At 53.6% G+C, this 23380-nt stretch overlaps 14 protein-coding genes across 15 annotated transcripts; 6 read left to right on the forward strand and 8 right to left on the reverse strand.

The window, feature by feature from the left end:
- Nucleotides 1-1366: 1366 nt before the first annotated feature.
- On the forward strand, nucleotides 1367-2386 carry H257_11674 (hypothetical protein; the record flags this gene model as incomplete). Its single annotated transcript, XM_009838671.1, has 2 exons — nucleotides 1367-1486; nucleotides 1622-2386. 2 exons carry the CDS (start codon nucleotides 1367-1369, stop codon nucleotides 2384-2386), a joined length of 885 nt encoding a protein of 294 aa, XP_009836973.1.
- An 861-nt stretch (nucleotides 2387-3247) lies between these two features.
- On the reverse strand, nucleotides 3248-6697 carry H257_11675 (hypothetical protein). The gene is made up of 2 exons (XM_009838672.1): nucleotides 5063-6697; nucleotides 3248-5008 (listed from the first exon to the last, which is right to left on the reverse strand). The coding sequence occupies exons 1-2, from the start codon at nucleotides 6674-6676 to the stop codon at nucleotides 3290-3292; spliced, it is 3333 nt and encodes a 1110-aa protein (XP_009836974.1). The 5' UTR covers nucleotides 6677-6697; the 3' UTR covers nucleotides 3248-3289.
- A 175-nt stretch (nucleotides 6698-6872) lies between these two features.
- On the forward strand, nucleotides 6873-7902 carry H257_11676 (hypothetical protein). The gene has a single exon (XM_009838673.1). The coding sequence runs from the start codon at nucleotides 6897-6899 to the stop codon at nucleotides 7611-7613; it is 717 nt and encodes a 238-aa protein (XP_009836975.1). The 5' UTR covers nucleotides 6873-6896; the 3' UTR covers nucleotides 7614-7902.
- Nucleotides 7903-8051: 149 nt separating this feature from the next.
- Nucleotides 8052-9214, forward strand: H257_11677 (hypothetical protein; the record flags this gene model as incomplete). The annotated part of the gene is made up of 1 exon (XM_009838674.1): nucleotides 8052-9214. The coding sequence occupies exon 1, from the start codon at nucleotides 8093-8095 to the stop codon at nucleotides 9212-9214; it is 1122 nt and encodes a 373-aa protein (XP_009836976.1). The 5' UTR covers nucleotides 8052-8092.
- Nucleotides 9215-9329: 115 nt separating this feature from the next.
- On the reverse strand, nucleotides 9330-10225 carry H257_11678 (hypothetical protein). The gene is made up of 3 exons (XM_009838675.1): nucleotides 9977-10225; nucleotides 9582-9883; nucleotides 9330-9496 (listed from the first exon to the last, which is right to left on the reverse strand). The coding sequence occupies exons 1-3, from the start codon at nucleotides 10179-10181 to the stop codon at nucleotides 9425-9427; spliced, it is 579 nt and encodes a 192-aa protein (XP_009836977.1). The 5' UTR covers nucleotides 10182-10225; the 3' UTR covers nucleotides 9330-9424.
- Nucleotides 10226-10571: 346 nt separating this feature from the next.
- H257_11679 (hypothetical protein) lies at nucleotides 10572-11270 on the reverse strand. The gene is made up of 4 exons (XM_009838676.1): nucleotides 11152-11270; nucleotides 11024-11079; nucleotides 10842-10945; nucleotides 10572-10786 (listed from the first exon to the last, which is right to left on the reverse strand). Exons 1-4 carry the CDS (start codon nucleotides 11219-11221, stop codon nucleotides 10702-10704), a joined length of 315 nt encoding a protein of 104 aa, XP_009836978.1. The 5' UTR covers nucleotides 11222-11270; the 3' UTR covers nucleotides 10572-10701.
- Nucleotides 11271-11456: 186 nt separating this feature from the next.
- Nucleotides 11457-12037, reverse strand: H257_11680 (hypothetical protein). The gene is made up of 3 exons (XM_009838677.1): nucleotides 11962-12037; nucleotides 11868-11913; nucleotides 11457-11787 (listed from the first exon to the last, which is right to left on the reverse strand). The coding sequence occupies exons 1-3, from the start codon at nucleotides 12023-12025 to the stop codon at nucleotides 11547-11549; spliced, it is 351 nt and encodes a 116-aa protein (XP_009836979.1). The 5' UTR covers nucleotides 12026-12037; the 3' UTR covers nucleotides 11457-11546.
- Nucleotides 12038-12106: 69 nt separating this feature from the next.
- Nucleotides 12107-13132, forward strand: H257_11681 (hypothetical protein). The gene is made up of 6 exons (XM_009838678.1): nucleotides 12107-12142; nucleotides 12251-12292; nucleotides 12354-12452; nucleotides 12524-12601; nucleotides 12656-12695; nucleotides 12754-13132. Exons 1-6 carry the CDS (start codon nucleotides 12140-12142, stop codon nucleotides 13038-13040), a joined length of 549 nt encoding a protein of 182 aa, XP_009836980.1. The 5' UTR covers nucleotides 12107-12139; the 3' UTR covers nucleotides 13041-13132.
- H257_11682 (hypothetical protein) lies at nucleotides 13082-13611 on the reverse strand. The gene is made up of 3 exons (XM_009838679.1): nucleotides 13558-13611; nucleotides 13448-13494; nucleotides 13082-13389 (listed from the first exon to the last, which is right to left on the reverse strand). The coding sequence occupies exons 1-3, from the start codon at nucleotides 13577-13579 to the stop codon at nucleotides 13126-13128; spliced, it is 333 nt and encodes a 110-aa protein (XP_009836981.1). The 5' UTR covers nucleotides 13580-13611; the 3' UTR covers nucleotides 13082-13125.
- Nucleotides 13612-13694: 83 nt separating this feature from the next.
- H257_11683 (hypothetical protein) lies at nucleotides 13695-14384 on the reverse strand. Its single transcript, XM_009838680.1, has one exon. It carries the CDS (start codon nucleotides 14337-14339, stop codon nucleotides 13764-13766), a length of 576 nt encoding a protein of 191 aa, XP_009836982.1. The 5' UTR covers nucleotides 14340-14384; the 3' UTR covers nucleotides 13695-13763.
- A 455-nt stretch (nucleotides 14385-14839) lies between these two features.
- On the forward strand, nucleotides 14840-15804 carry H257_11684 (hypothetical protein). Its single transcript, XM_009838681.1, has one exon. The coding sequence runs from the start codon at nucleotides 14873-14875 to the stop codon at nucleotides 15596-15598; it is 726 nt and encodes a 241-aa protein (XP_009836983.1). The 5' UTR covers nucleotides 14840-14872; the 3' UTR covers nucleotides 15599-15804.
- A 30-nt stretch (nucleotides 15805-15834) lies between these two features.
- Nucleotides 15835-17168, reverse strand: H257_11685. 2 transcript variants are annotated; one of them, XM_009838683.1, is made up of 5 exons: nucleotides 16816-17168; nucleotides 16659-16766; nucleotides 16380-16614; nucleotides 16177-16317; nucleotides 15835-16128 (listed from the first exon to the last, which is right to left on the reverse strand). In XM_009838683.1, the coding sequence occupies exons 1-5, from the start codon at nucleotides 17157-17159 to the stop codon at nucleotides 15856-15858; spliced, it is 1101 nt and encodes a 366-aa protein (XP_009836985.1). In that variant the 5' UTR covers nucleotides 17160-17168; the 3' UTR covers nucleotides 15835-15855. The 2 variants fall into 2 exon arrangements, with proteins under 2 accessions (XP_009836985.1, XP_009836984.1); XM_009838682.1 differs by having other exon boundaries at nucleotides 15835-16317.
- Nucleotides 17169-17248: 80 nt separating this feature from the next.
- On the forward strand, nucleotides 17249-18535 carry H257_11686 (hypothetical protein). Its single transcript, XM_009838684.1, has 7 exons — nucleotides 17249-17338; nucleotides 17399-17523; nucleotides 17579-17646; nucleotides 17709-17743; nucleotides 17805-17850; nucleotides 17910-18026; nucleotides 18341-18535. Exons 1-7 carry the CDS (start codon nucleotides 17273-17275, stop codon nucleotides 18490-18492), a joined length of 609 nt encoding a protein of 202 aa, XP_009836986.1. The 5' UTR covers nucleotides 17249-17272; the 3' UTR covers nucleotides 18493-18535.
- On the reverse strand, nucleotides 18314-22393 carry H257_11687 (hypothetical protein). Its single transcript, XM_009838685.1, has 2 exons — nucleotides 20260-22393; nucleotides 18314-19815 (listed from the first exon to the last, which is right to left on the reverse strand). The coding sequence occupies exons 1-2, from the start codon at nucleotides 22360-22362 to the stop codon at nucleotides 18526-18528; spliced, it is 3393 nt and encodes a 1130-aa protein (XP_009836987.1). The 5' UTR covers nucleotides 22363-22393; the 3' UTR covers nucleotides 18314-18525.
- Between the last annotated feature and the right edge of the window lie 987 nt (nucleotides 22394-23380).

Consider the following 23380-nt stretch of genomic DNA (forward strand, 5'->3'; position numbering starts at 1 on the left):
GCTCTTGGGCTAGAGTACTTAAAGTACCGGCTGCACCATCATTAGCCCGACGAAGTGCAATGACTTTTTGCCGCTTGGTTTCGATTTCTAACTCGATGTCCAACATTGCTGAGCGTCGTTTCGCGGCTATGAACGCTGAAGCAGCAGCGTCGTCGGGGTCAACGCGCACCGTGAACATCTTGAGTTGGCTATTCTCGCATGCAATGGCGTTGCGTTCATGTATCGCCTTCACCATATCGGCTTGAACTTTGAAAATGCCAACTTCGTCTATTACATTTAATTATAAGTGATCATTGTTGTTGGTTCCAGAAGGAGGGTTGTGCAACGCCTTTTTGTACGCACCACAAAAGAGGGAAACATGTTTCTGGATGATGTCACGCCAGTGTATCTGTAAGCTTCCAGGCGTGCGTGCTCTACGCGATGCATTATATATGATGTTTGAATGCTTATGGACTATGTCATACTCATGCTTATCGTTGTACACGGCGGCTACTTTTTCGTAGAAGGTGGATGACTTCTGGTCATTCCCAACGATAGGGTCTAGCGACACATGCAACCACGCGCGGCAGAAAGTTTCTTGCTCAGCTGGAAGGTAGTTCCTTCCCTCGACATGACCCTCTTTCGACAATAAAAACGAGTGATTGGGGGCTTTTGATTGTATCCGGCTATATTATGCGGATACTGACTCCAGCAAATCCACCCAAAGTCCAGTAAATTAGCGAGACTTTTACTGGAATATTTGCTGGTCAGTAAAGTACTGAACCAGATGCCGCTCGCGGTGCGAAAATATTTCAGTAAATTTTCAGTAAATCAGCACACAGATTTACTGATTGGCCAATTTACTGGGCGCGGTGGAGATGCTCTAATGCATCTCAGTGGTTAGCGATAGCTAACCACTAGCGATGCAGTTAACCCCGGAGATTTAGCATCGTTGGTAGTCACCGGGGGTAGGATGGAGTCCCAGGTTACAGGGCTACTGGCGAAAAGATGTATCTGGATGTAATAATTCCCTCATTGAAGCAGTATTTCGGGTCAAAACAACAGTGGAACTGTTTTATTAATAATGCGGGAACTATTCTCGCTTGTGCGCACATCCGCCATGCGTTGGGCTCCTCTCGAAGACGACGTTTGTGCACATGTCAGAGGAGCTGAATGCATGGCGGATCAGCTGTCGGAAACAACGAGGTACAAAGTTGTATCTGGATGCAATAATTCCCTCATTGAAACAGTATTTCGGGTCAAAACAACAATGGAACTCTTTTAATGAGGGAATTATTCAACACATGCCACGGCGCTGTTCCCACCAACGGCAGACCTAGTCAATGGCTCCGACCTGCGCAAGAAACTCGTGGGATTGCAAGAAGACATGGCCAGGGAACGGGCCGCTGCGATCGAGAAGGTCCTTCAGGCCGTCACGACCATCTATTCCGATGCCGAGCCCGACAAGGTCAAGGCCCTCGTGGCACAAGTCGCACCGCTCCCAACTGTATCCATTTGGTTAACCTTGGTAGTTGGTGTGCTAGTGCAATCACAGTCTGACGTAAACGATTGGATTGACTTGCTCTATACGTATACATATGTAGATGAAAAGACCATTCATTTTCCAATTTTCATCATGAAGTTCGCACTCCTTTTCGTTTTCACCGTAGCCGTCGCTGCCTTGGCTCAAGACCAAATTGTCCCAGCCAAAATCGCTTGGGGTGATGAGGCCCCTGACGACGGTTTCGAAATCCTCGGGGGCCAGGAAGCCCAATTCGGCCAGCACCGTTATGTGGTTGGGCTCAAGGCGTCGCGCGATGGTGAGACCGTGTGCGGCGGTAGTCTGATCGCCCCCAATGTCGTTTTGACAGCGGCGCATTGTTTTAGAGATTTTCTACGTTATGTGGTCGTGGGCACGCACTATTTAACTGGTTTTGCCGACGGGGAAAATGCTACTGTCATCCAGGAAATCACACACCCCGATGGCACCGACGTGGGCATCGTAATCTTGGACCGCAACATCACGACCATCCAACCTGTGGCGGTGTCGTTTGAATTCGTTCCGGCGGACGTGCTCACTTGGGTACGCGGCTGGGGAGCTGCCGAGATTGTTGGCCCCAAATCGCAAGTGCTCAAGGAGCTGAACGTCACGACCTGGAACAACACCAGGGCCTCGGCTGCGTTGTTCCCTGCCCAAGTGACCGATACGATGTTGGGTGCAGGGGTGGAAGGACAAAACTCCTGTCACGGCGACTCGGGGGGGCCGTTGACCATCGAAGAAAACGGTGCCGTGCGATTGGTGGGGGTGGTCAGCTGGGGCTTTGAATGTGGTGAACGCGGCACGCCAGGTATCTATGAACGCGTCAGCGCTGCTCGTGCCTTCATTGAACCGTACTTGCCGAATTAAATCAAGCTTGCGCGTGCCATAATGAAAGCGGCATGGCCAACATACAACCCACCGACTTTGTTATGGAAGGCCAAACTCGCTCGTGTAGGGTTTGTGGTAAATATCGTTAATTTGATGAATAACCATTGTGGTGCAGCAAATGGATGCGTACAACATACATGCATGCACTCACGCACCTCTTGTCATTAACTGTAAGTTAACTTTGGCGTCAAAAATATCCAACAGCGTGGGCTGACATTCTTGCCAGAAAACACAGCTAACTTATTAATTATATCGCACTTTCAAGTTCAATTCCCTTATTACTGTCAAAAGCACAATAATACGTAGTAACATATTAATACGACGAACAATAATGTTATTATTCAAGGTGCATGTAACAAAAATTGTGGGAATAATCATTTGTGAAAGATGAAGGCGGCTTGCTTTCGGATGAGCTCTCCAGTGATGCATAACGTTACTCGCAACACTTCACAACGGAGGACCCACTCGACAACTAGATGTTCTACGTCCGGCAGCGACACACCGCGATCCATGCTTCTTTCTCCGTTGTGGGGACGTTGGCTTTGATTCACGTGGCGCTTGATGGCATTTCCACTGGTCGACTTTGAGGGGGTGATCGCTTCGTTGGCCCATGTTGCCAGCTCGGAATACGTCGCGGCAGGGTTCCGTACATGCTGAGCATGCAGCCAGTTCGCTCTTTTCAGCCAATGTCATCTTGGCGTTCTGTGTTCAACGCGACGTTCCAGTGTCCCCAGCGCCTCGCGTTTTCAAAGGGATGCCTGTACAAGTTTCATCGAAAGCATGGACTCCGCACCAAGGTTCTGCCTGCCACTGACCAAAAGCACATGGCAATCCCATCCACCCTTTGACAAAACTAGTTGTTACTCTGCTTTATCAAACGTGTTAGTCCTCGTCGCTGGCTACCACGTGCATCCGACTGGCACTACTTTTCCTACTTGTCTTTTTGGTCGACGAGGCACCTACTTTTTTCTTTTTCGGTTTGTCGGCTTTGACTTTCCTTGTCGGCAGCGCCACCTCCTCGTCCGATACCCCTCCCCTAGAGCCAAAAGATGCTGGGGTTGATATAGTAGCAGTGCTTGGGAGCATCTCCAACGCAGCGCGTCGGGCTTGTTCGATGGCGGCGAGTACACTGGCATTCAGGGGCACGGTGGCGGCGGCGGCAGGAGGCGCGGCAGCGGCTGTTGGCTTGAAAGGCCGGGCGGCGGTGGCGGTGGTGGCGGCATTACGACCCACTGCTGGGCTGTTTGTATTCCCGACAAACACCTTCTCGTCCTCGTCATTATCATCATCGTCATCACTCCAGAACGACGAGGATTTTTCGACGACAAACTCGTGGTCGCCGCTGGTTGATGGAAGCATCGCCTTTGAAGTGGCAGCCACGGGACTGCTGCTGAGGTCGTTGTCAGAATCGACCATGTGCAAGCGGGTCTTTATGGGCCGGGTGGTCGCCTTGAACGACGACGAAGACGACCGCGCGGGTGACGTTATGACGGGCGGCACGACGTCGACTGGTGTCGACGACATCACGTTGAGCACAGTCAGCGACGGCATTGTGGAGGTGGTCGAGACGGGAATCGTTGCTACAGGTGTTGCTGGAAGCTGCGCCCCTTTCGTTCGAGTGACCGGGAGTTGTGCGAAGTGCTTTGCGGTGTGAGTGATGTCGTCGGGTACGTCGCTGTCACTCGACTCTGGAGAGTCACACGGGTGGTGGTTAGCAAGCGGTGGCACATCCTCGTCCTCATTGTCGTCGTCCAAGATTACATCCAAGAACACATCGTCGTCGTCATCACTCGAAAGCTGCTCCTCGTTGTCTTTTGCATGATCCTTTCCATGTTGCGGTGATAAGACCAAAGGCTCTGCTTCTCGACGGGGAAGGTGAGGAGGAGGGGAAGGCGCTGGTCGCGAGTCGGCGGCAAGCTCGTCCTCCACGGTCCCGCCCTCGTCCGCATCATCTGGCTGCAAAGGCGACGCCTCAGCATCCGAAGAATCGACGACGGGGGGCGGTCGTTGGTTCGAAGCTGCCGCGGGGGGGGACAAGGGGCTTGTGGCGCGCGTTGTCGCATGCGCGATGCTGTCATCGGTGTCACTCTGGTTTGAATCATTACTGGACTCTTGTTTTCGGGTCACGGAAGCAGGGGATGACGACATGACAACGTCGGGCTTGTCGTCGTCGTCCGACTCGACGACCAAGGGGCGGGTCTTCGAGTGAGGTCGCGTGACCGGTTTAGCCTCCGAGTCACTCGACCGTGGTTTCGTCTGCGTCACGTCGTCCATGCCCTCGTCGTCGCCGTCGTCGTTGAGGGGCGTGGGGGTGGTTTCTGCTTGCAGACCCGCCTTGGTAGGCGATCGTGTCGATGGTGGGGGCGGGGGGGACGTTGGTGGTTGTTGCTTGTCTGATACAACGACGATGGCCGGCGGAGGTAGAGACGGCGGCGGCGGTCGCGTGGACTGGCGGGCGACCTGTTGAACCGAAACGTACGCCGGAACATCTGGCGGTACCTCCACGTCGTCGTCGTCGCTGTCGGAGGACGAGTCGCTGTAGAGAAAGTCTTGTTTGCGGTAGACTCGCGGCTGCTGCCCCAACGTGCGCACCACCACATCCTGTAAACAATATCAATATATATATGTACATGCGACCAGGACATGATACAATACCTCGTCGTCGTCGTCGTCGTTGGAACTGGCGTCGGAATAGAACCGGTCCATGTCGGTCGACACGGTGAAATCCTCCAACGTCTCTGCTTTATCCCACGACCGGCGCCTCGCACCGCCCGCCGCCGATGCCTTTCCAGCATTGGACGCTGATGATGATGATGGAGGAGCGGGGGGAGGAGTAGGACGACCGGTGGAAGAAGAAGGGGGGGAGGATGGAGTTGGGGGAAGGGGGAGGTTGTCCTTCTTTTTGCTGCTTGTGCTGGTATGGGACGGCTTCACTTGGATGTGTTCGGTGCGCAGAGGACTCGGCGCTTCCGGTTCGACGTCGTCCGCACCGCGCGCCGGCAGGTCGTCGTCGTCGTCAACATGGTCCACATTCCGTGCCGTGGCCTCATCCTCTTGCACACGGTCAGCTCGTCCCCTGTCGGCACCACCGCCGTCCTCGTCGTCGTCGTCCATGTCTGGCATGGCGGGTCCACGCAGCGGCGTCGGAGTTGGCGGCGATGGCGGCCGAGGGTCTCGAGGTCGAGGGGTAGACGGCTCGGCATCCGTCGAGGTGGCATCGTCGTCCAAGTCGCCTCCTGCACCGAGCGTCGGATTGGTAGTTGCAGTCGTCGTAGTAGTAGTTGACGCCGACGCCGGGCGACTACTAGGATTAGTACTACTAGTAGTAGTACTAGACACGTGGCGGCGCCCAGTTCGAATGTCGGCGCCTGCGGCTATCGTGTGCACAAAGTGGCTGTACTTTTGGGTCGAGATGGTCGTGTCGACATTGAGTTTGGCGGTGGCCAAGTCGGTTTCGAGCAGTTTGAGCTGCTGCTTGACCGTGGCCACCTTGAGATGCAGAAACGGAATGCTCAAGTACGTGTGCAGCGCCTTGAGCCCGTAGCAATTGCTAAGCGAAGCCTCAAAGTAATGCTGCTCGACGGGCCGACGGAACGCGGGGTTCTTCATGTCCTTGGCCGTGCCATACAGCAGCGCTTGGACATCCTCCTTGAAGATCGCGCGCTTCAGAGGCTCGCCGTCTGCACGTCGTAAGTCGCGGAATGTGCCGATGATCAACGTCGGGATGTGAATGGGCACCATGTCCAGCTGATGCTTGACATACTCGAGACTCGCGTAGTTGGAGATGTCCATGAGGAAGATCACGCCGTGGGCGTTCTGGTACACGTCGACGTTTTGCGCATCCACGGGGGCCACTTGGTGTCGGCCCTGCGATTCCGAGTCCAACATGGCCGCGTCCGCGGCGTCCGAGTCGTCCTTGGACGTCAACCCAACGTCCACCACGTCCCACACTTCGCACTTGACGCTCTCTTCCGAGCTGCCCTTCATGCTCCAGTTGATGGACGCCGTCTCGATCTCTCTTGTGGGCACGTGGGTTTCTGGGATCGGCAAACCCTGCAATCGTGCTACCAACGACGTTTTCCCAGTCCCGCGCTCGCCACGGATCAACAGCTTCATGTTGTACGTTATCTCCCCGCGAACCTTCTTCCGAATCACCTTGTCCATCCTTCGAATGGATCCCATTGGCGCCGACATGCCCGAAGAAGAGGGTGCCGCTAACGACGACGGCCCTGGCGACAGGTCCACAGCCCGGCTCGCTTCGTTCCCCATCACTTTCTGGGTTGGTTGAATTGGTTGCGCACTGGACGTACAACACAGTTGTACGTTAATGTACAGTGTACGTACGGTATAAAACCGTACATGGCAAAATTCAGTTCATCGGAATGTCGGTCGCTCAGTGGAAGGAAAGCTGGGTTTCTATTCGAGAATGTATGTCTTTCTCTGGGGGTTATCATTTGCTTTCTGCCATTCTTGGACTTACGTGGACACGATGAACTTGTTCGGACGGAAGGCACCCGCGCCGGTGCGAACAAGTCCCGCGGATACGGCAGAGACGATCCGCAAGCTGAGGGAACAACTAGATACCCTAGAGAAGCGGGAGGCCCACATCGAGAAGAAGATGGAGCTGCAGTTAGACGAGGCCAAGAAGAAATCGGCCGCGAAAGACAAGCGCGGCGCCATCTTTTGTTTGAAGCGCAAAAAAATGTACGAATCGGAGGTGGAGAAACTGCAGGGCGCGCGCATGACGTTGGAGACACAAGTCATGACCCTCGAGTCGACGCAAGTGAACATGGCGACGTTCACGGCACTCCGCAGCGGCGCGAACCAGATGAAGGCAATCCACGGCCAAATGAACGTGGATTCCGTCGACGACATCATGGACGACATCCAGGAAGAAATGGCCACGGCAGATGAAATCGGTCGTGCGATCTCCCAGCCCCTCGGGAATGCCTTGTACGACGAAGACGAACTGGAACAGCAGTTGAGGGAATTGGACGACCTGGCCATGGAGGAACAGTTGGCTGCGTCCCCCGTCGCGGCGCCTGTCCAAGCCCGACCTCAAACTGTCGCCCAGCAGCCTGCGCAAGCTATGTTCAACCTTCCCGAGGTCCCCACGCATGCCGTATCCCAGGTCAAAGTCACGGGCAAAGCCGATGCCGACGAGCTTGAAGAATTGCGTCGACTCGAGGCGTCCATGGCGATGTAATGGATGTCAATGCGACACATATTTGCTTTTACTTCATGCCCTTTTGATGTGCCTTGTACTCGAAGTCGAGTTCTGAACACTATGCACTGCTTCCCATTTGCTACAGTATGCAATGACCTTCGAACGAGGAAAGGGCTCGCACGATCGTCGGCGTATCCCCCCTGCATGACCTTCATAAGGACACCACCGCGGGATGTTGTGTGTGCTCCTGCCTCCGCGCACTTTTCTTAATGCATGCTTGTGTCTCTCCTCGAGTAGACTTCACAGGACTGAAACTCCCCTACTGAGAGTATAGTTTTGATTGGTTATATCTACATTGTTTTTCTCCAAATGGAACAAAAGGATTGGATAGTTTTCAGGTTTTGTTTTACCAATACAGCCAATGAAAAGCCTGTATTGGCCCCCAGGTTGCGGCCAGTGGTTCGTTGAGTTTTTTGCGTTTGAAATCATTCATTGGATAGTGCTAGAGTTGAAGCACCATGCGCGTGATCATTGCCGATGAAACAGGGTTGGTCAAGAACGTGGCAGTAGAAGCGGCGACGGCCACCGTGCTGGCAGGCACAGCTCAGAGCCGTAGCACGTCTGCTCGATACCTCGCGTGGTCTGAGAAGGACGTGGTCGTGGCGCGCACAAATGGAGATGTCGATTGCGTTGGCGTCCACGGCGGGTCGCCGTGGAGCTTCACGCGCGAAGGCAGTCCTGTTGGGATGGGCGTCATCGCGGAATATGGTTCCATCGTGCGATGCAACACGGCAGGACACGTAGAAGTCGTCCACCCGCTCCACGTCAAGCCCAACCCGCCGTCGTTCAACGTTGGCAACGACATCCAGACGCTGCGAGTGAACCCATTCGCATCGAATGTGATTGGGATCGGCGGGAAAGAGCGCGACGCGAACCTGTGGGACTTGCAGACCCAGAAGGCCATTTTTAAAGCGAAGAACATCACGCACGACAACCTGGATATGCGCGTGCCGGTGTGGGTCAAAGCCATGACGTTCCTGCCGCCCACGTCCGCCGCGGGAGGCAGCGAAGGCCATCGCCTCGTGGTGGGCACCGCGTACCATCAAATCCGCATCTACGATACCAGCGCCAAGCGGCGGCCGGTGTCTGAGACATCGTTTGGCGACCTGCCCATCACAGCCGTGCTCGTCCAGGGCAACCGCGTCATCTTCGGCGACACCGCCGGGAACGTGAACGCCATCGACATGCGCACGTTCAAGCACCTGGGGCGATACCACGGCCCCGTGGGGTCTATCCGGGACCTGGCGCTGCACCCTACGCTGCCGTACGTGGCGTCCGTGGGGCTGGATCGCATGGTGCACGTGCATCACGTCGAGACTCGCAAGGCGGTGCACACGTACTACGCAAAGCAGCGCCTGAATGCCGTGCTGTTCACAGACGAAGGCATCAAGGCCGCGCCCGTCGCGCCCGTCGTCAAGGCGGAAGCGGAGGAGAACGACGACGTGGTTGAGATGGGCAGTGACGACGACGAAGACGACGAAGCGTATGAAGGGTTGGAGATTGACGACAATAGCAGTTATATGGGCAGTGACAATGATGACGACAAGGATGACGACGATGATGACGATGACATGGAGTAAAACTACAAAAACGAGCGATCGAAAATCAACAAGTGTTTAATTATTGTCAATTTCACCCAAATTTGCCAATTTTGGGGAATTGTAGAAATCGGCAACAAAATGGCCTCAGGGATATGATTGGCTAAAAATATTGATTTTTTGAATTATGATTGGCTAAAAGAATGAATGCTAATATGGTATCGGCACAAGATGATGTTCATCAACTTGTTTTTAAAGGCCGCGGTAGTCGTGGCGGTCGCGGTGTTCAAAGTCGTTGATGGCTTCTCGGCGCGCTTCGTTCAACTAACGTTATTAATGAGTCGCACTAGTTAGTACAACTAGTATATCTGTGTCGCATATACGATGACATCCTGGAGAGCGTACGTACATGACGCTGGACGATGGACTCGGCTGACTCGACCATATCGTCGTCGTCGGTGTTGCGGCGCGGGTTGTTCGACTCATCTTTCGGCCGGCTGTCGACACGGTCATCTTGCACGGGCTCGTACTGGCTGGTTTTGAGGAAACGCTTGACGTGGTTGGTCGAGGTAAGGTACCCGTCCTTGCACGCTTGCTCGTACCCTCGGTCGTGGCCGCGGCCCCACTGGTCGCAGTAGTGGAACACGCTGTCCGTGATGTGCGCTAACTTGGCGGCCGTAGCAGAGCAGTAGGAGCACCCTGCCGCCGTGGCTAGAACGAATATCATTCGTATGAGTTGAGGCGGAGAATGGAACAAATTAAAAAGTTGGGGGAAAAGACAGGGGAGATGGAGGGGGGGCGTACCAGCGGAGTAGGCCTCTGTGCATCGAGAGTACAGCGCCGGCCGAGGGACGCGGTACCGAAATGGCTCGCACGTGTCTTCTTGGAAGTTGTCGACGAACGCGCGACACTCTGTCACACATTCGTCGTCGTCTGCCGTGCGGCGAAGGCGGTACGCGTCGGTTACTAAGACCAACGCGAAAAGCACCAACAAGCCACGAACGTGCATGTTGTAAACTGGAGTGTGCAGGGCAACAATAACGGGGGAACGAGTTGAGCGCTATAAATAGGAGTCGCGTTGATGTGGCAGCAAATGTAACACAGCATACATAGCATGGCGATCAAGATGGAGGAACTGCATGGCGTTGGAGATGGAGGACGATTCAACTCGACTGGGTTATGTAGTAGAACCGATTGACCATGGAGATACCGGTAGTCGCCAACTACTAAGTACGTACTATTGATGTACTAGTAGTGCATATAACTTCGTAGGTCATACCTACCGGTAGATCCTTGGCATGTTACGATGGGGTGTACATATTTCGCATGCATGAACCGTTCACTAACGTTACTAGTAGTGTGCGAAGTTACATATTGGGTTCATGGAGGTGATAGATACATCGGTTGCTAGTTGTGTGAAAATAGTGTATTTAGTAACGCGAGTCATCCTGAACAATGAAATAGTGTGGCTGAACTACGGGTTTGTACTTGCTTTTCTACCGACCACGTTTGTCGTTGAAACAATATGGCTACGTGTCCTTCTTCTTTGGGAGGTACTTGCCGCGGTGGTTGAACACGGCAAACTCGGGGTTGGACGCGATCCAATCAAACGATCTAATGCATGAGATAAGGACCCATATGGGAGGTTGAATGTGGCCGTAGATCGTACTTGGTGTTGAAAAACTGCGTCGACCGGATCGGCGCAAAGTCGCCCGCCGTGAGGAGCACGCCCACCAGGAAAAAGAGGAACGAAATCGTCAGCTCCACCTTGGCCTACTCAAAATAACCACTCATGTGATGGGCTCAAGCAAACTAGGGCACGGGAGACTGCGTTGCATGTGTGGCACGCACCGCAAGTGGCGGCAACGAGGCGTCTGGGACTTCTGCGAGCTTGACGTACTCTTCGTCTGAAGGCAATGAGGACAGGTGAGATTCACGCACATCGACAGCCACACATATGGAAAGTGGCATCGACTTACATTGCAGAGTGTAGTAACCAGCATGCACTAGGAGCAGGCTGCCCGCGGCGATGAGCAGCTTTCCGGCCATGATGTGTGCGTCTTGGAGTGGCTTTGTGGGGACTACTAATCCTGTGAAAATCTATACTTTGGCGTATGATATTTCAAGGCATATCCGGATAAATGACAATTTAGAGATCATCCGGATAACGTATCCATCCCCAGTCCAAGCGCAAGAGGCCGCGCCGCCGCAACTCTGGGGATCAAGATACGGAGTGACGTTTGCTAGAAATGCAAAGCGCAATGTCATTCTTTCATGAGAATGGCGCGCTTGTAGGGGCTTCGACATGGTTACACCTGATGCTGTTTCTCCGCTGAATTCTACCGCGTGGAAGCTTATGTCAATGCAGGTGCAATCACTTCCATTTGAACGCATTCAAGCTCGACTTTTTCTCCAATTGTCCACCCTTCGCTTTGTGGCGGTTGGACTGACGCTGGAAGTTGTTGTCGCCGCCAACCGTGCCAGGATCGGCGTACATTGGTCGAGGGTATGGGATTTTATAGTGCAAGCCCACTTCCAAACGCTGTTCTCCTTGTAGAATGGCATTTTCAACTTCATCCATACGCCTGAGTTGACGATTCCCTTCGAATTGACGCCTATACGTCGTGCTGTTGATTCCACTTCCGTTTGCATGTGGTGGGATAAAACGAATGAGGACAATGGACGACCAACGTACCTCGCTTCTTGCTTGATGTACAAACGCTCCTTCTCAGGACCTTCCCCTGCAAGCTAAGCCATGAGTCACGTGTACGACGATCAGTTTGCCTTACATGTCCTTGCGACGCGCAAGATGCGTCGGTAGAGCGCCAAGGCGCGGCTGCTAGCCGAGGACATGTTGCTTTGTCCTTGCAAAAAATAATCTGAGGGCGTGATTGGTAGATTTCACAACACGTTTTGATTGGCTAAAATTCGAGACGAAGGGAGTAGAATTTCACAGCGCCACAGAAGATGGTAGGGAAGCCTCGTCGGCGGTGGAGGCGACAGCGACTTGTCCTGATGCCACCTGCCAGTCTGCCATGGTGGAGTGCAGTAAAGTACTCATGATGCGTATGTGGATAGTTACCTTTGTCGCTGCTGCAGACTGCCCAAGGGGCGCCCATGGTAAGGCGATGCAATGAAACTCTTCTTTGAGAGTGACTCATGCCAGCATGACGATTGTTAGTTGGTGGAACTGAAGAGCGGCGACACGTATAACGGTCAGCTTGTGAACTGCGACACATGGATGAACATCAACTTGAAAGAAGTGATCTGTACGGCCAAGGTAGAGTCAATTTCGACATGCCAACTCCATCATCGCCACGACACTTGAGTATTCGACGATCCCCTTCGTAGGATGGTGATCGCTTCTGGAAGCTTCCGGAGTGCTACATCCGAGGGAACACGATCAAGTACATTCGCATTCCGGACGAGGTACGCCTTGCGCGATCATGTACTGTACATATGGTACTCACGAGGACAATGTAGATTTTGGACATGGTGGTCGAGGAAGACTTGACAAAGAAAGGTAAGCATCGCATCTGCATCCGCACTACTTATGCAGTTGAATGATATAACCATCGTAGATCGAAATTCTCTTCGCGGTCGGGGCCGGGGCGGTCGAGGCGGCGTCGGCAGCAGAGGCGACGGCGGAGGTCGCGGTCGAGGTGAAGGCGGCCGCGGCCGTGGCGAAGGTGGCCGGGGTCGCGGTGAAGGTGGTGGTCGAGGACGAGGTGAAGGCGGCCGTGGTCGAGGGGACGGCGGCGGCCGCGGACGCGGCGAAGGTCGTGGCCGAGGTGGACGTGATGGAAGCAGTCGCGGCGGTCGGGGGAGCTCCCGCGGTGGACGCGGGTATCAAGGCGACACGGCATAAACAAAAACGACGATCTTTTTTTCCGACTGTCGCTGGTTTTCCAACGCAAAAAAAAACTGAAAAAAAAGAAAGCATTTTCGCGGGATTATTTGGAGTTGGTGCTCGGGCCCTGGGGGTTATTTTTAATTAAGTAGGCCGCAAGCCATTCAATGGGGTTGGGGGGGCGCTCCTTGACCAAGGACGACATGCCCTGCAGCAAGATGGGCACCACCGTTTGGTCCAAGTAAGCGCGGATTGGAAGCGACTGCACGTCCAACTTGGCGGCGGATTGATCGGCCACCTTCTCCGCGTTCTTGGCTTCCGTGGTGTCGTCGTTATCTTGCGTCTTGGACTCGGCCGAGCCATCGACCTGCATGATACAACACATATACGATCACGTTGGGCTAGGAGACGACTTGTGTTCGTACCTTGGGTTCGGACACAACGTCCTTGTCTTCTGTGGAAGGAGGCACTTCTACACGACGTCATCATGTGAACATTCCTTGCACTGCCATTTGAATGCATTGCGTTAGGATACCTTTCACAGCCGCGTCAGCCATCTTGTTGCTTATTGCTTGGAATGAGAACTTTCAGAAGCGCCACCACAGGCTCGTACGGATACGACCTCTCGGCGATCCTGTTATCCGGATTCTTCGAAACGGCGCCAAATTATTAGCATGTGGTAAGTCAAGTTAACGTGAGTCCAATAACACTGATGCAACTGACGGTTATGGATCAAGCTAGCTAGGTCTGCACACGCTTAATGGGGTCGCCGGTGATGGGGTTGATGCCTCCTCGGGAACTGTTGAACTGCAAGTTCGCAGCGCGGACGGACGCGCGATGCCGAATTTCCGTGTCGGCTTGCTTGAGCCGCTCGCCGTCCTTTCCGTCGTTGTACTTGAGTGTGATGGGATTGAATTCGCAACTAGACTTGTTGCGACGAGCTTTGCCGCCGTCGTCGCGGAGATGGTCCCATCGCTTCTTTTCCTCGGTAGCTTTTTCATCCATGGCTTTCCACCGCTGGTCTTCGCGGACTTGATTGTCGCGGCGGCGGGTGTCGTATGACATCTGATGCTTCGCAATACGCGACTCACGCACTACCTTTTCTTCACCCGCCACGTCCGTGTGGAAACGATCCGCGTCCGACATGTACCCTTGCGACCCGGCCGCTTGAACTGTCATGGCGCTTCCCGAAATTGACGTGTCCACGCGAATGTATCCTTCCTTGCGCGCACGAAGGCGATCCTTCTCCCATGTCTCTTTGTCTCGAACCGCTTTGCGCTCATCTCGCGTTCGAGCCTGGATGTTCTTGAACGCCATGGCAAAGTAAGTGATCCAAGTCGCTGGTTGCGCATCTAATTTTAGTGTTTTCAAAATGAAGCCCCACTGCTTCCTCCGTGCATCCGGATAAGCAGAGCCATCCGCTTAGGGTATTTCAATTTCACTGACAGTAACGTTACTGTACCGGTATGAACCTTGCACCCCAGCCAACGCGTCAACACCCGACCCTTCATTTTCCACGTGTTTGTCATTTCATAGGGCAAACGACCCCTTACCACTTCCTACTTAGGCGAAGATCCCTCTTGTGAACTTAGGTCACCGAATACCTATAAGATCTCGGCTCAAGTGACAGGACTGAGCTTAGCCCCACGTTGGCGATTTTAGTCTTGTTTAAGGTTTCCCATCCCACAATCTCGTCAAAATACCTTAAGGATGTAATTATCCGGAAGGATGTGGCACTAATGAGCCAATGGGAGGCCGTCCTTGGAAGGTCCTCCATGTGAGGTCAATGACATCACGACGCCAGTCAATCTGTAATTTGCGAGTTGACGTGCACATCCATCACATCCCCAATGTCTCTCGCTGCTATCCCGACGAAGGCCCTACTGGCGGAGCTTGAAACGCGCTTGGAATGTGCCGGCAAGAAGGAGCGCCGTACCGTGTTCATCGGCCCTCCGGGCTGCGGCAAAGGCACCCAAAGTCCGATCGTGAAGGACGAATATTGCTTGTGCCACTTGGCCACGGGCGACATGCTTCGCGCGGCGGTGCGGGACGGCACGGACATGGGCAAGAAGGCCAAGGCTGCCATGGAATCGGGTGCCCTTGTCACGGACGAAATCGTGATTGGCATCATCAAGGACGCGATCACGAGCCCAGAATGCCGCCGCGGGTTCATCCTCGACGGGTTTCCTCGCACCGTGGTCCAAGCCGAGAAGTTGGACGAAATGCTCGTGGAGACCAATACTCAAGTGGATAAGGTTGTCAACTTCAACATCCCCGACCAAGTGTTGGTCGAGCGCATTTCTGGTCGCCGCATCCACGCCGCGAGCGGCCGCAGCTACCACGTCAAGTTCAACCCCCCAAAGGTGGCCGACATTGACGACATCACGGGCGAACCGCTGATCCAGCGCAAGGACGACAACGTGGCGACGCTGGGTGCCCGCCTCGATGCGTTCCACAAGCAGACCCAGCCCGTGATCGACTTTTACGCGCGCCAAGGCAAGCTCGTCCAAGTGGACGCAAACACCGGCATGGACGTTGTGACCAAACAGATCCGAGCCAGCTTTGGCACCAACTAACTTGTCAACTATCGTCCAGTCAGAGTACATTGGTCGTCGGTCCACGGGCGCGCTAGCTCGCCAGATCTACGGCATGCACGCACATACACATGATCGTGTCTATCTTTTACCTGGACGACACGTGGGGTGGGGCTACGAATATCGAGGATATGTATGTGTTTTGATGACCCGCGCGCGCTACGACTACTACTACTAGTACTACTACTCTTCCCAGTCGAACACGAGTGGACAATCTACCCATATTCGGCATTCTGTCCTTAAAAGTACGTAAACACGCACACGTCGCAGGGCTCGACGAGCGGCACGACGTTGCCCGCCCAGCTGACGTTGCCATTGGACTGCCGCGCCTTGTCGGCACTGGCGGGACACTGCGGCGGCGACACGTCCACGCCATTCACATGCGTGAGAAACACTTCGTCGTCCGGCATGCCGGCGAGGGCACACGGGGAGCCAGGCACCGCCTGCACGACGATCCATCCATCTTGTTGGCGCACGGGCTTCAGCCCCAAGCTTCCATCTCGTTTGGCCACCTGCATGCCGATGGTGAGGCGGAGGAGGATGGTGGGTGGGTTGTTAACCTCGACCGTGTGCTCGTTGTCAAAGCTAAACCAAATACGCACAGCTTGCACAAAGCCTCGCTGGAGCTCAGCATCCACGAGGTTGTACACGCCTTGGTAGAGCACGTTCGGGCCATGCCGCGAGATTGCGCTGGGACATGCCTACAGATAACGTCATGAGAGTGTGATAACGCCATGAGAGTGTGATAACGCCATGGGTCTACCATGGCCAGAGGGAGCAGCGTGGTTTGGATGCTGTGGGTGGTCACGGGCTTGCCGATGCTGGCAAACTTGCGCAACGTTTCCTGCGCACGAAATGTCGTCTGCAAAATGTCCTCGTACTCGGTCTGCAGGTGGCCGCGCGTGCCCATGATGCCGCCGATGAACGACGTGGCGCTACCAGTGCTCGTGTTGCTGTCGCGACGGGGGGTGGTGAGAGATGTGTTGAGCTGAGGAACCCTGCAAGAACATTTCATTTTGTGTGGACGGAAATGGACGGGTACCATGTGCCCACATGCCAATGGGGGTCGCGACGGGAGAACGGATGTCGGGCTGTGGCACGCGCGGCGACTTTGGGAGTTGCATTGGCTCGCGTGATGACGAGGCGGGGACTGTAATGAATGACGGCGGCGTGTGAGAGTGTCAATCCGACAGACATACCTGTCGGTCGTCGTGGTGTCGATGTTGATGGCGCCGCCGATGGACGACGTGATCAGAGGACGGGCAAAGATATCGAGGACCCATTGAGACGACGGAGTGGATATCCATTCATGCAGCTGGCTTGGCTTAAGCAAGTCCACGTCGTGTCCCAATGGCATGTGATACAGCTTGATTTCGTGCGGCCCTTCTAGCGTGAACAAGTCTTCCTCGGCGTAGATGGCATGCGCCCACCGGAGCTTCACGTCCTCAATGGACAGCTTGCCCTCTTCTTCCGTTGGGATGTCGACCTCGGCTTCTTTGTATTCGAGGAACCCATTGTTCTTGCTAATCTGGACGCGCACCATCGCCGCCGCTCGGTGAATTATTATTCATGCTGTATTTTTTAGGATACGCTTTCTTAACCGGAAGGATTATCCGGATAATTGATTTGTGAGTACTTTTGACCTCGGTGGCTGCGATGACAACGCGAGGCATCACCGCGACAAGCGCCGTGGAATTCCTTCGAATCTGCGGGCAACTCAAGGTACGCATGCACTTGCTACGAACGAACATGAGTGTCTGAAGCATGGCGTGTCCAATGTAGCGCTTGAAACGCACAGGCTGGGTCAACCATCACGTGAATGGCCCCGAGTCGGTTGCCGATCACATGTACCGCATGGCGATGTGCACGCTGCTGCTCGATGGAGACTCGTCGTTGGACAAGACACGGTAACCACTTTGTTGCATGTGACGAACGAATAAGGTCAATGCTATGGTGAGGCAGGTGCATCAAGATGGCCATCGTGCACGACTTGGCGGAGTCGTTCGTCGGCGACATCACTCCTCACGATGGTACGTATGGCCACGACAAGCCTTCGATCTCTCCATAAAATATGCCTGATCGAGTGATGTAGGCGTGTCCAACGAAGAAAAGCATCGCCTGGAACTGGTACCCCTTCTCCATGAACGTTGTTCATCGTGGGTCGCTTACTCGTGTCCATCTTGTCTAGAATGCCATTGACAACATTTGCAGCAGGCTCGGGCACTCGCAGGCTGGTACATATACCCACCATCCATTCCCCCTTGGCTGCTCCATATGGTCACACTCGATCTAGCGTTGGAGATCAAAGAATTGTGGCACGAATACGAAGACGCCACGTCCGACGAAGCGAAATTGGTCAAAGATTTCGATAAATTCGAAATGATTTTGCAAGCCGACGAGTACGAAGGCGGTACGTTTTGTTGAAATTCCATCATATTTCTATAAATATATATATATTGCTATAAATATATAGGTATATATTGCTATTTATATATATATATATATTGCTATTTATGTATATATATATATATTGCTATATATATATTGTTATTTATATATATATATTGCTATTTATATATATATATATTGCTATTTATATATATAGAATATCGTCGTCAACAGTCCATCACATATTTTGTTGATACACAAGTATATACTAGTATATATATATATATGACTCGTATTCATAAAATCCATGTTTTGGTTTTCATATGTTTTCCATAGCTCAAGACAACCTTCAACTGGACCAGTTCTTTGCGGGTACCCAAGGCAAGTTCAAGACGCCCCTGGTACAGTCATGGGTCGCCGAGCTCGACGCGCAGCGCCACCGTCGACGTACGGCGTCCACACCCAAAGCGCCAACGACAACCTCTTAACATAGCCATAGTATATGAACCAGACTCGTGTTATTATGACCAACCCTCTTGATTCTGGTCTGGGTGGTCGATGCATACATTCGTGTCGTCACCCGTCATCGCAGTTTGATTTTTTTTGTGGTCTGTGACAACGTCGTGGACGACAGCACGAACGTTTGGAAACGGCATCGCTGCAAACTTGGCCCATAGCGGGTGGTCTCGCCAGTCGTCGGAAGGGAACCGGGGACTGGAGAGCCCGTGGAGGATGCGCGTGATGCTCTGCGCCGACACGAGGCGGCAGGCGACGCGGTCGTCCTGGAGGAGGCGCGTGGTGGCGGCTTGGATGGCCAGTGTCTCCGCCGGGGTCAGCGGCGTGCGGGGCCAGTCGTCATGCTCTTCTTCTTCTTCTGCTGTACGTATACCACCATTGTCTTCAAAGTATGCTTCAATCGCAGCATTCAACGGGTCGCTCGGTTGCTTCTTGCCGACGGGGGACTTGTTCAGTGGAATGTGACATGCTGCCGACAAGACGTGATACAATGCTTCTAACCGATGAACGTTGCGGGCTTCTTGGGCTTGGTGGTGTACGTAGATGGCATGCGCGAGGTCGTCGAGGGCGGCGTCGGATGATGATGGACACTTCAATATGCGGAAATGGATGGCATAGTCGGACAGTTTGTACTGTACAATGCCGAGTTGCTGCAGCCGGCGTAGCTCTATAAACGCACTTGCGTCGTTGGTGGAGTTGCTGGCAAACCGGTGGGTATACTCGACCACGTTGTACACGAACGAGGTCGTGCACAGGTACCCGTCCTGGACAGCCGACACGGCCGCGATCGCCATCACGTTGGGGTACATGGGATGGACGGTCCACTTGGACATTTGAGATTGGTGCACGCTGATCGTGCATGTGGCATACAGACAAGGCAGCAGCTCCACCATCCCTTGGAGCTCGAGCGTCGTGAGCACCGTATCCACCACCGAATGTTTCATATCCAGGTCTTGTTCTAGGGTCGCGATGGGGTGTGTTATGCTTGGTGAAGACATGGACGTGTTGTGGCGACAGAAGAGAGTGCGGACCAACGCGTGGGCTTGGGGCATGGACAGCCCGTCCGAGTGCGCGAGCGAGTGGAAGCGCACAAAGTCCGACTGGAGCAGCAGCACCGCGCACGACGCCTTCTTCCCGTCGCGGCCGGCCCGCCCGATGTGCTGGACGTAATGCTCCATGCTAGTTGGCATATGGAAATGCACGACGCCCCGGACGTTCGCCTTGTCGATGCCCATCCCAAACGCAATCGTAGCCACCACCACACGAACCTTGCCACTCGCAAACCCCTTTTGCACCTACTCCATCGATACAATGATATAGTTAGTGTCTATGTTCTGTATCAAGTCGATCGATTCTGTCAGCGATGATATATACGATATCCTAAAGTATACATATATATATGTATTTGTCTTGATGTGTCGGAATGTTGGATATTCATATATATTTATATATGAATAAATATATTTTTATACGAATATATATATATATATATTTATATGAATACATATATTTATATATGACTACATATATGAATATATATATATATATATATATATGACTATATATATTTATATATGACTATATATATTTATATATGAATATCCAACATTCCATCGCATCATAGAGCGTTCTATAAAACGCTCTCACCATGACAGCAACATACGCAACATGCACCTATATATTTCTAACAATACATTGCACAAACTCCACTATATTTATATATATATATATAGTCATACCTTTTCCTTGACGTCGGAACTCAGTCCTGCGTGGTACGCACTCGCTTTGATGTTGGCTTCAGTGGTGAGCAGGGCGGCCACTTGCGCAGCGGCGTATTGTGTGTGGACGTACACGATCACACTTCCCTTATTGAGTGGCGCCGTGGTCAAGAGCGTCCGCAGCGCCGCGTACCTGTCGTCATCATGTTGAATGCGCTGGACATGCAAGTCCAAGTTGGGTCGGTACGCGCTGCACCGGTGGATGCCGCGGTCTGTGGGGATCTCGAGGATGCGCACAATATCGCGGGTGACGGCGACGGACGCGGTGGCCGTGAGCGCGAGCACGTTGGTGGCGCGGCGGGTCACTCGACCCAGTCGTAGGAACGCCGGGCGAAAATTGTGCGACCATTCGCTCACACAGTGCGCTTCGTCAATGCACACGAGGCTGACGTGGACGCGCGCCAGCAGCCGCGCAAACCCGGCCGTGACGACACGTTCAGGTGACACGAACAGCAGCTTGAGCCGGTTCTCGACCAACGCCTTGATGACAGCGGCTTGGTCGGCTTTGAACCGCGACGACGAGAACGACGCCGCGCGAGCTTGGAGTGGCGGCGGCAGCTTGGTCAGTTGGTCTTGCATGAGCGAAATCAGCGGCGAGATCACGATGGTGAGTCCGGGAAGGTACAGCGCCGGCAGCTGGTAACACAGCGATTTGCCCGAGCCGGTGGGAAGCACCAGCAATGACTTGGACGAGGGTTCGTTGAGCAGGCGGTGGATGGCCCATTCTTGGCCGGGTTTGAAGTCGCCATGGCCAAACACGACACGGAGCGCGTGTAGTGCCGACACGAAGCGAGGAATCGGCGGCGGTGGCGGCAGGTCAGAGGAAGATGAAGTCCACGCGAGGGTGACGGCGGCGGGGTGGTTTTGCTCCCACAGAAAAAAGTCGCACCGGCCTTCGTCCAGACGCCGCGTGCATGCAAAGAACGCACGGCCGTGGTTCTTGGTCTTCTTGGATACGACGAGGCGATGGCAGGGGATGCCATGGGCGCAGCAGGGGATGGGTATGTCGAGCATGTCGTCAGTTGGATGGAGCTGTGGAGGAAGGGGTGGTGCCGCCGCCGCTTCAGTCACCGTCGGGGGAACAAGAAGGTCGGTGGAAGGACGAGGAGGAAGAGTATGGGGAGGCTGGGCGAGACACTCATCGACAATGTCGACGCCGTCGGATATCATTGCATCTGTGGCCTCGGCGGCGGAATCGCCTTGCTTTGGCGTTGGATTCCCGGGTTGATGGGTGTTGTTATTGTCATTGTTGTTGCTGTACATGGTGGCATGAAGGTACTGCGGTCGCTTCTTGGCCTTACCCGTGCTACCACGCACGCGCTTTCGCATCGTGAGGCGCACAAAGTTGTCGCTGACACTTGACGGGCCTTTTTCACGGTGCACTTCCTTCTTGGCAAACTCTTTCCATGCCGTCACATCGGCGTCGATGGAATATGCGGTGGATGGGGACGACGTTGGCTTCCAATCTAGTGTCTTGACTGGTCGCAGCGGCGGCGGCGTCAGCGCCAGTGGATTGAATTTCGCTGACGTGGACGATGCTGGCGTTTTAGAGAGATCGGGACGATGATGGACACTGGACGATGGCGGAGCAGCATGAACAGTGGGTAATGGTAACGACGAGGTATTCGATCGAACTACAGGGACACTCCTATCGTCGATGTCGAGTGTGGACGGACGTGCGTCGATGACAGCGTCGGAGATTGCATCGACAACAATCGTCGTTGGTGGCGGCTCGTCGATCGATGGCGCTGTCGTCATGGCGCGCTTTTGTTCTGCTTGCTCCGCTACATCCTCCTTCACACGCGCTTCAAGCAGGATGGCTTCCAGTTTGCGTTTCTTCTTCAGTTCCTTCCGCTTCTCAAAGACTTGCAGCAGCCACGCTTCGTCTTTCTTGGATTGATGACTCTTGATGGCATCCACCTTCTTCGTCTCACGTCGGGGCCATGCAGGCTGGGTCTTTCCGCTTTCGACGGTGGATGTTGCTTCTCGCCTAGGCCACGATGCATCGGTGGCTACCTTATCGCTGCCGTCCTTCCTCGAGTCGCCTCGGCGCGGCCACGACATCTCGTTCGCGCCAAGAATAAATCAATCTTGAAAACCTCTCAAATTAAATCAGAGTTTACAGTCGTCGACAGCGTGGAGGGGGTCTTTCCCCATATAAATTGCAAACAAAATGCTAAAAATAAATGTCAGGTGTGGAAATGAAGCTCCCAGCCTTAGCTATGGATTCATATTCATTTGACACTCCGAATGATGATATTCTCGACAACTCAATGCATGAAAGTTCAAAATAGAGGCTAAAATAACCTTAAGACCATATAACTCTTCACATTCTATAAATACCTACCTAGCCGAGTTATAAAATTATCGAGAGGTTCAACATTACTAACACATGCCATGAATTTCAACCCAATTCTTTGCCACAACCAAGCTGATCCAACCATGCCCACAGCCGCCGAAAAACTGAGTGACATCCACCGCGCCATTGCCTACGTCAAGCGCTCACGCGAGTCCATTGTCTCGAAACCAGAGATTTTGGACATGATAATGCTAAACGCCATGCTGCGCCAAGAAGGCACCCCCGCTGCCAGTCGCAGAGTCGCTCGGCTCCTGCGCCGAAAGCATGAATTGGTTCAAGCCGTTTGGAAAGAGTGCATATCAACTGGAGATACCACGATCAAGACCACAACGACGCGGGATATGTCCTCGCGTACAAGGCTCCCAATCACCCCGAGGATCATCGACGCAATTCAAGAGTTCGTCCGCATCCGCCGCCAGTCTCGTCAACGAACCGTCGCAAAGGACGTCGCCCACTTCTTGCGGTCACAGAACATGTTGCCGTTCGATCCGGAGTCGCAGCTCTCAACCGAAGCTGCGTATCGAGCAACACAAAGAGTTTTGGCGAAACTGGGCTACAAACGTGGCAAAAAGAAAAAAAGCCTTGGGCTCCGAATGTGTGCTGCGAATATTGAGCATCGTGACATGTATGTTTCTGAAATGTGTGAAATTTTGAAAGGCAATGCCAATCGACGGCCTATTATATATTTAGATGAAAGTTATATCCATCACCATTATAGTCGGC

The sequence above is a fragment of the Aphanomyces astaci genome (assembly GCF_000520075.1).
Source record: "Aphanomyces astaci strain APO3 unplaced genomic scaffold supercont1.35, whole genome shotgun sequence".
Taxonomy (NCBI): Eukaryota; Oomycota; class Saprolegniomycetes; order Saprolegniales; family Verrucalvaceae; genus Aphanomyces; species Aphanomyces astaci.

What these genes read in the sequence shown, in the direction of transcription:
- H257_11675 (XM_009838672.1), bottom strand. Translation starts at nt 6,676, where the DNA reads ATGGGGAACGAAGCGAGCCGGGCTGTGGACCTGTCGCCAGGGCCGTCG. An exon ending in ACGACGACGACGACGACGAG is followed by an intron (nt 5,009 to 5,062) that starts GTATTGTATCAT and finishes TATTGTTTACAG; the next exon opens with GATGTGGTGGTGCGCACGTT.
- H257_11676 (XM_009838673.1), top strand. Translation starts at nt 6,897, where the DNA reads ATGAACTTGTTCGGACGGAAGGCACCCGCGCCGGTGCGAACAAGTCCC.
- H257_11678 (XM_009838675.1), bottom strand. Translation starts at nt 10,181, where the DNA reads ATGCACGTTCGTGGCTTGTTGGTGCTTTTCGCGTTGGTCTTAGTAACC. An exon ending in CACAGAGGCCTACTCCGCTG is followed by an intron (nt 9,884 to 9,976) that starts GTACGCCCCCCC and finishes TATTCGTTCTAG; the next exon opens with CCACGGCGGCAGGGTGCTCC. An exon ending in AGTCCATCGTCCAGCGTCAT is followed by an intron (nt 9,497 to 9,581) that starts GTACGTACGCTC and finishes TAATAACGTTAG; the next exon opens with TTGAACGAAGCGCGCCGAGA.
- H257_11679 (XM_009838676.1), bottom strand. Translation starts at nt 11,221, where the DNA reads ATGGCCGGAAAGCTGCTCATCGCCGCGGGCAGCCTGCTCCTAGTGCAT. An exon ending in TGGTTACTACACTCTGCAAT is followed by an intron (nt 11,080 to 11,151) that starts GTAAGTCGATGC and finishes CATTGCCTTCAG; the next exon opens with ACGAAGAGTACGTCAAGCTC. An exon ending in CCTCGTTGCCGCCACTTGCG is followed by an intron (nt 10,946 to 11,023) that starts GTGCGTGCCACA and finishes TATTTTGAGTAG; the next exon opens with GCCAAGGTGGAGCTGACGAT.
- H257_11680 (XM_009838677.1), bottom strand. Translation starts at nt 12,025, where the DNA reads ATGTCCTCGGCTAGCAGCCGCGCCTTGGCGCTCTACCGACGCATCTTG. An exon ending in CTTGCGCGTCGCAAGGACAT is followed by an intron (nt 11,914 to 11,961) that starts GTAAGGCAAACT and finishes CTTAGCTTGCAG; the next exon opens with GGGAAGGTCCTGAGAAGGAG. An exon ending in TACATCAAGCAAGAAGCGAG is followed by an intron (nt 11,788 to 11,867) that starts GTACGTTGGTCG and finishes CACGACGTATAG; the next exon opens with GCGTCAATTCGAAGGGAATC.
- H257_11681 (XM_009838678.1), top strand. An exon ending in ACATTCGCATTCCGGACGAG is followed by an intron (nt 12,602 to 12,655) that starts GTACGCCTTGCG and finishes AGGACAATGTAG; the next exon opens with ATTTTGGACATGGTGGTCGA. An exon ending in GGAAGACTTGACAAAGAAAG is followed by an intron (nt 12,696 to 12,753) that starts GTAAGCATCGCA and finishes TAACCATCGTAG; the next exon opens with ATCGAAATTCTCTTCGCGGT.
- H257_11682 (XM_009838679.1), bottom strand. Translation starts at nt 13,579, where the DNA reads ATGGCTGACGCGGCTGTGAAAG. An exon ending in GGCTGACGCGGCTGTGAAAG is followed by an intron (nt 13,495 to 13,557) that starts GTATCCTAACGC and finishes GACGTCGTGTAG; the next exon opens with AAGTGCCTCCTTCCACAGAA. An exon ending in ACGTTGTGTCCGAACCCAAG is followed by an intron (nt 13,390 to 13,447) that starts GTACGAACACAA and finishes TGTATCATGCAG; the next exon opens with GTCGATGGCTCGGCCGAGTC.
- H257_11683 (XM_009838680.1), bottom strand. Translation starts at nt 14,339, where the DNA reads ATGGCGTTCAAGAACATCCAGGCTCGAACGCGAGATGAGCGCAAAGCG.
- H257_11684 (XM_009838681.1), top strand. Translation starts at nt 14,873, where the DNA reads ATGTCTCTCGCTGCTATCCCGACGAAGGCCCTACTGGCGGAGCTTGAA.
- H257_11685 (XM_009838682.1), bottom strand. Translation starts at nt 17,159, where the DNA reads ATGGTGCGCGTCCAGATTAGCAAGAACAATGGGTTCCTCGAATACAAA. An exon ending in GACACCACGACGACCGACAG is followed by an intron (nt 16,767 to 16,815) that starts GTATGTCTGTCG and finishes CATTCATTACAG; the next exon opens with TCCCCGCCTCGTCATCACGC. An exon ending in CATTGGCATGTGGGCACATG is followed by an intron (nt 16,615 to 16,658) that starts GTACCCGTCCAT and finishes ATGTTCTTGCAG; the next exon opens with GGTTCCTCAGCTCAACACAT.
- H257_11686 (XM_009838684.1), top strand. Translation starts at nt 17,273, where the DNA reads ATGACAACGCGAGGCATCACCGCGACAAGCGCCGTGGAATTCCTTCGA. An exon ending in GAATCTGCGGGCAACTCAAG is followed by an intron (nt 17,339 to 17,398) that starts GTACGCATGCAC and finishes TGTCCAATGTAG; the next exon opens with CGCTTGAAACGCACAGGCTG. An exon ending in GCTCGGGCACTCGCAGGCTG is followed by an intron (nt 17,851 to 17,909) that starts GTACATATACCC and finishes CACTCGATCTAG; the next exon opens with CGTTGGAGATCAAAGAATTG.
- H257_11687 (XM_009838685.1), bottom strand. Translation starts at nt 22,362, where the DNA reads ATGTCGTGGCCGCGCCGAGGCGACTCGAGGAAGGACGGCAGCGATAAG. An exon ending in GTTCCGACGTCAAGGAAAAG is followed by an intron (nt 19,816 to 20,259) that starts GTATGACTATAT and finishes TCGATGGAGTAG; the next exon opens with GTGCAAAAGGGGTTTGCGAG.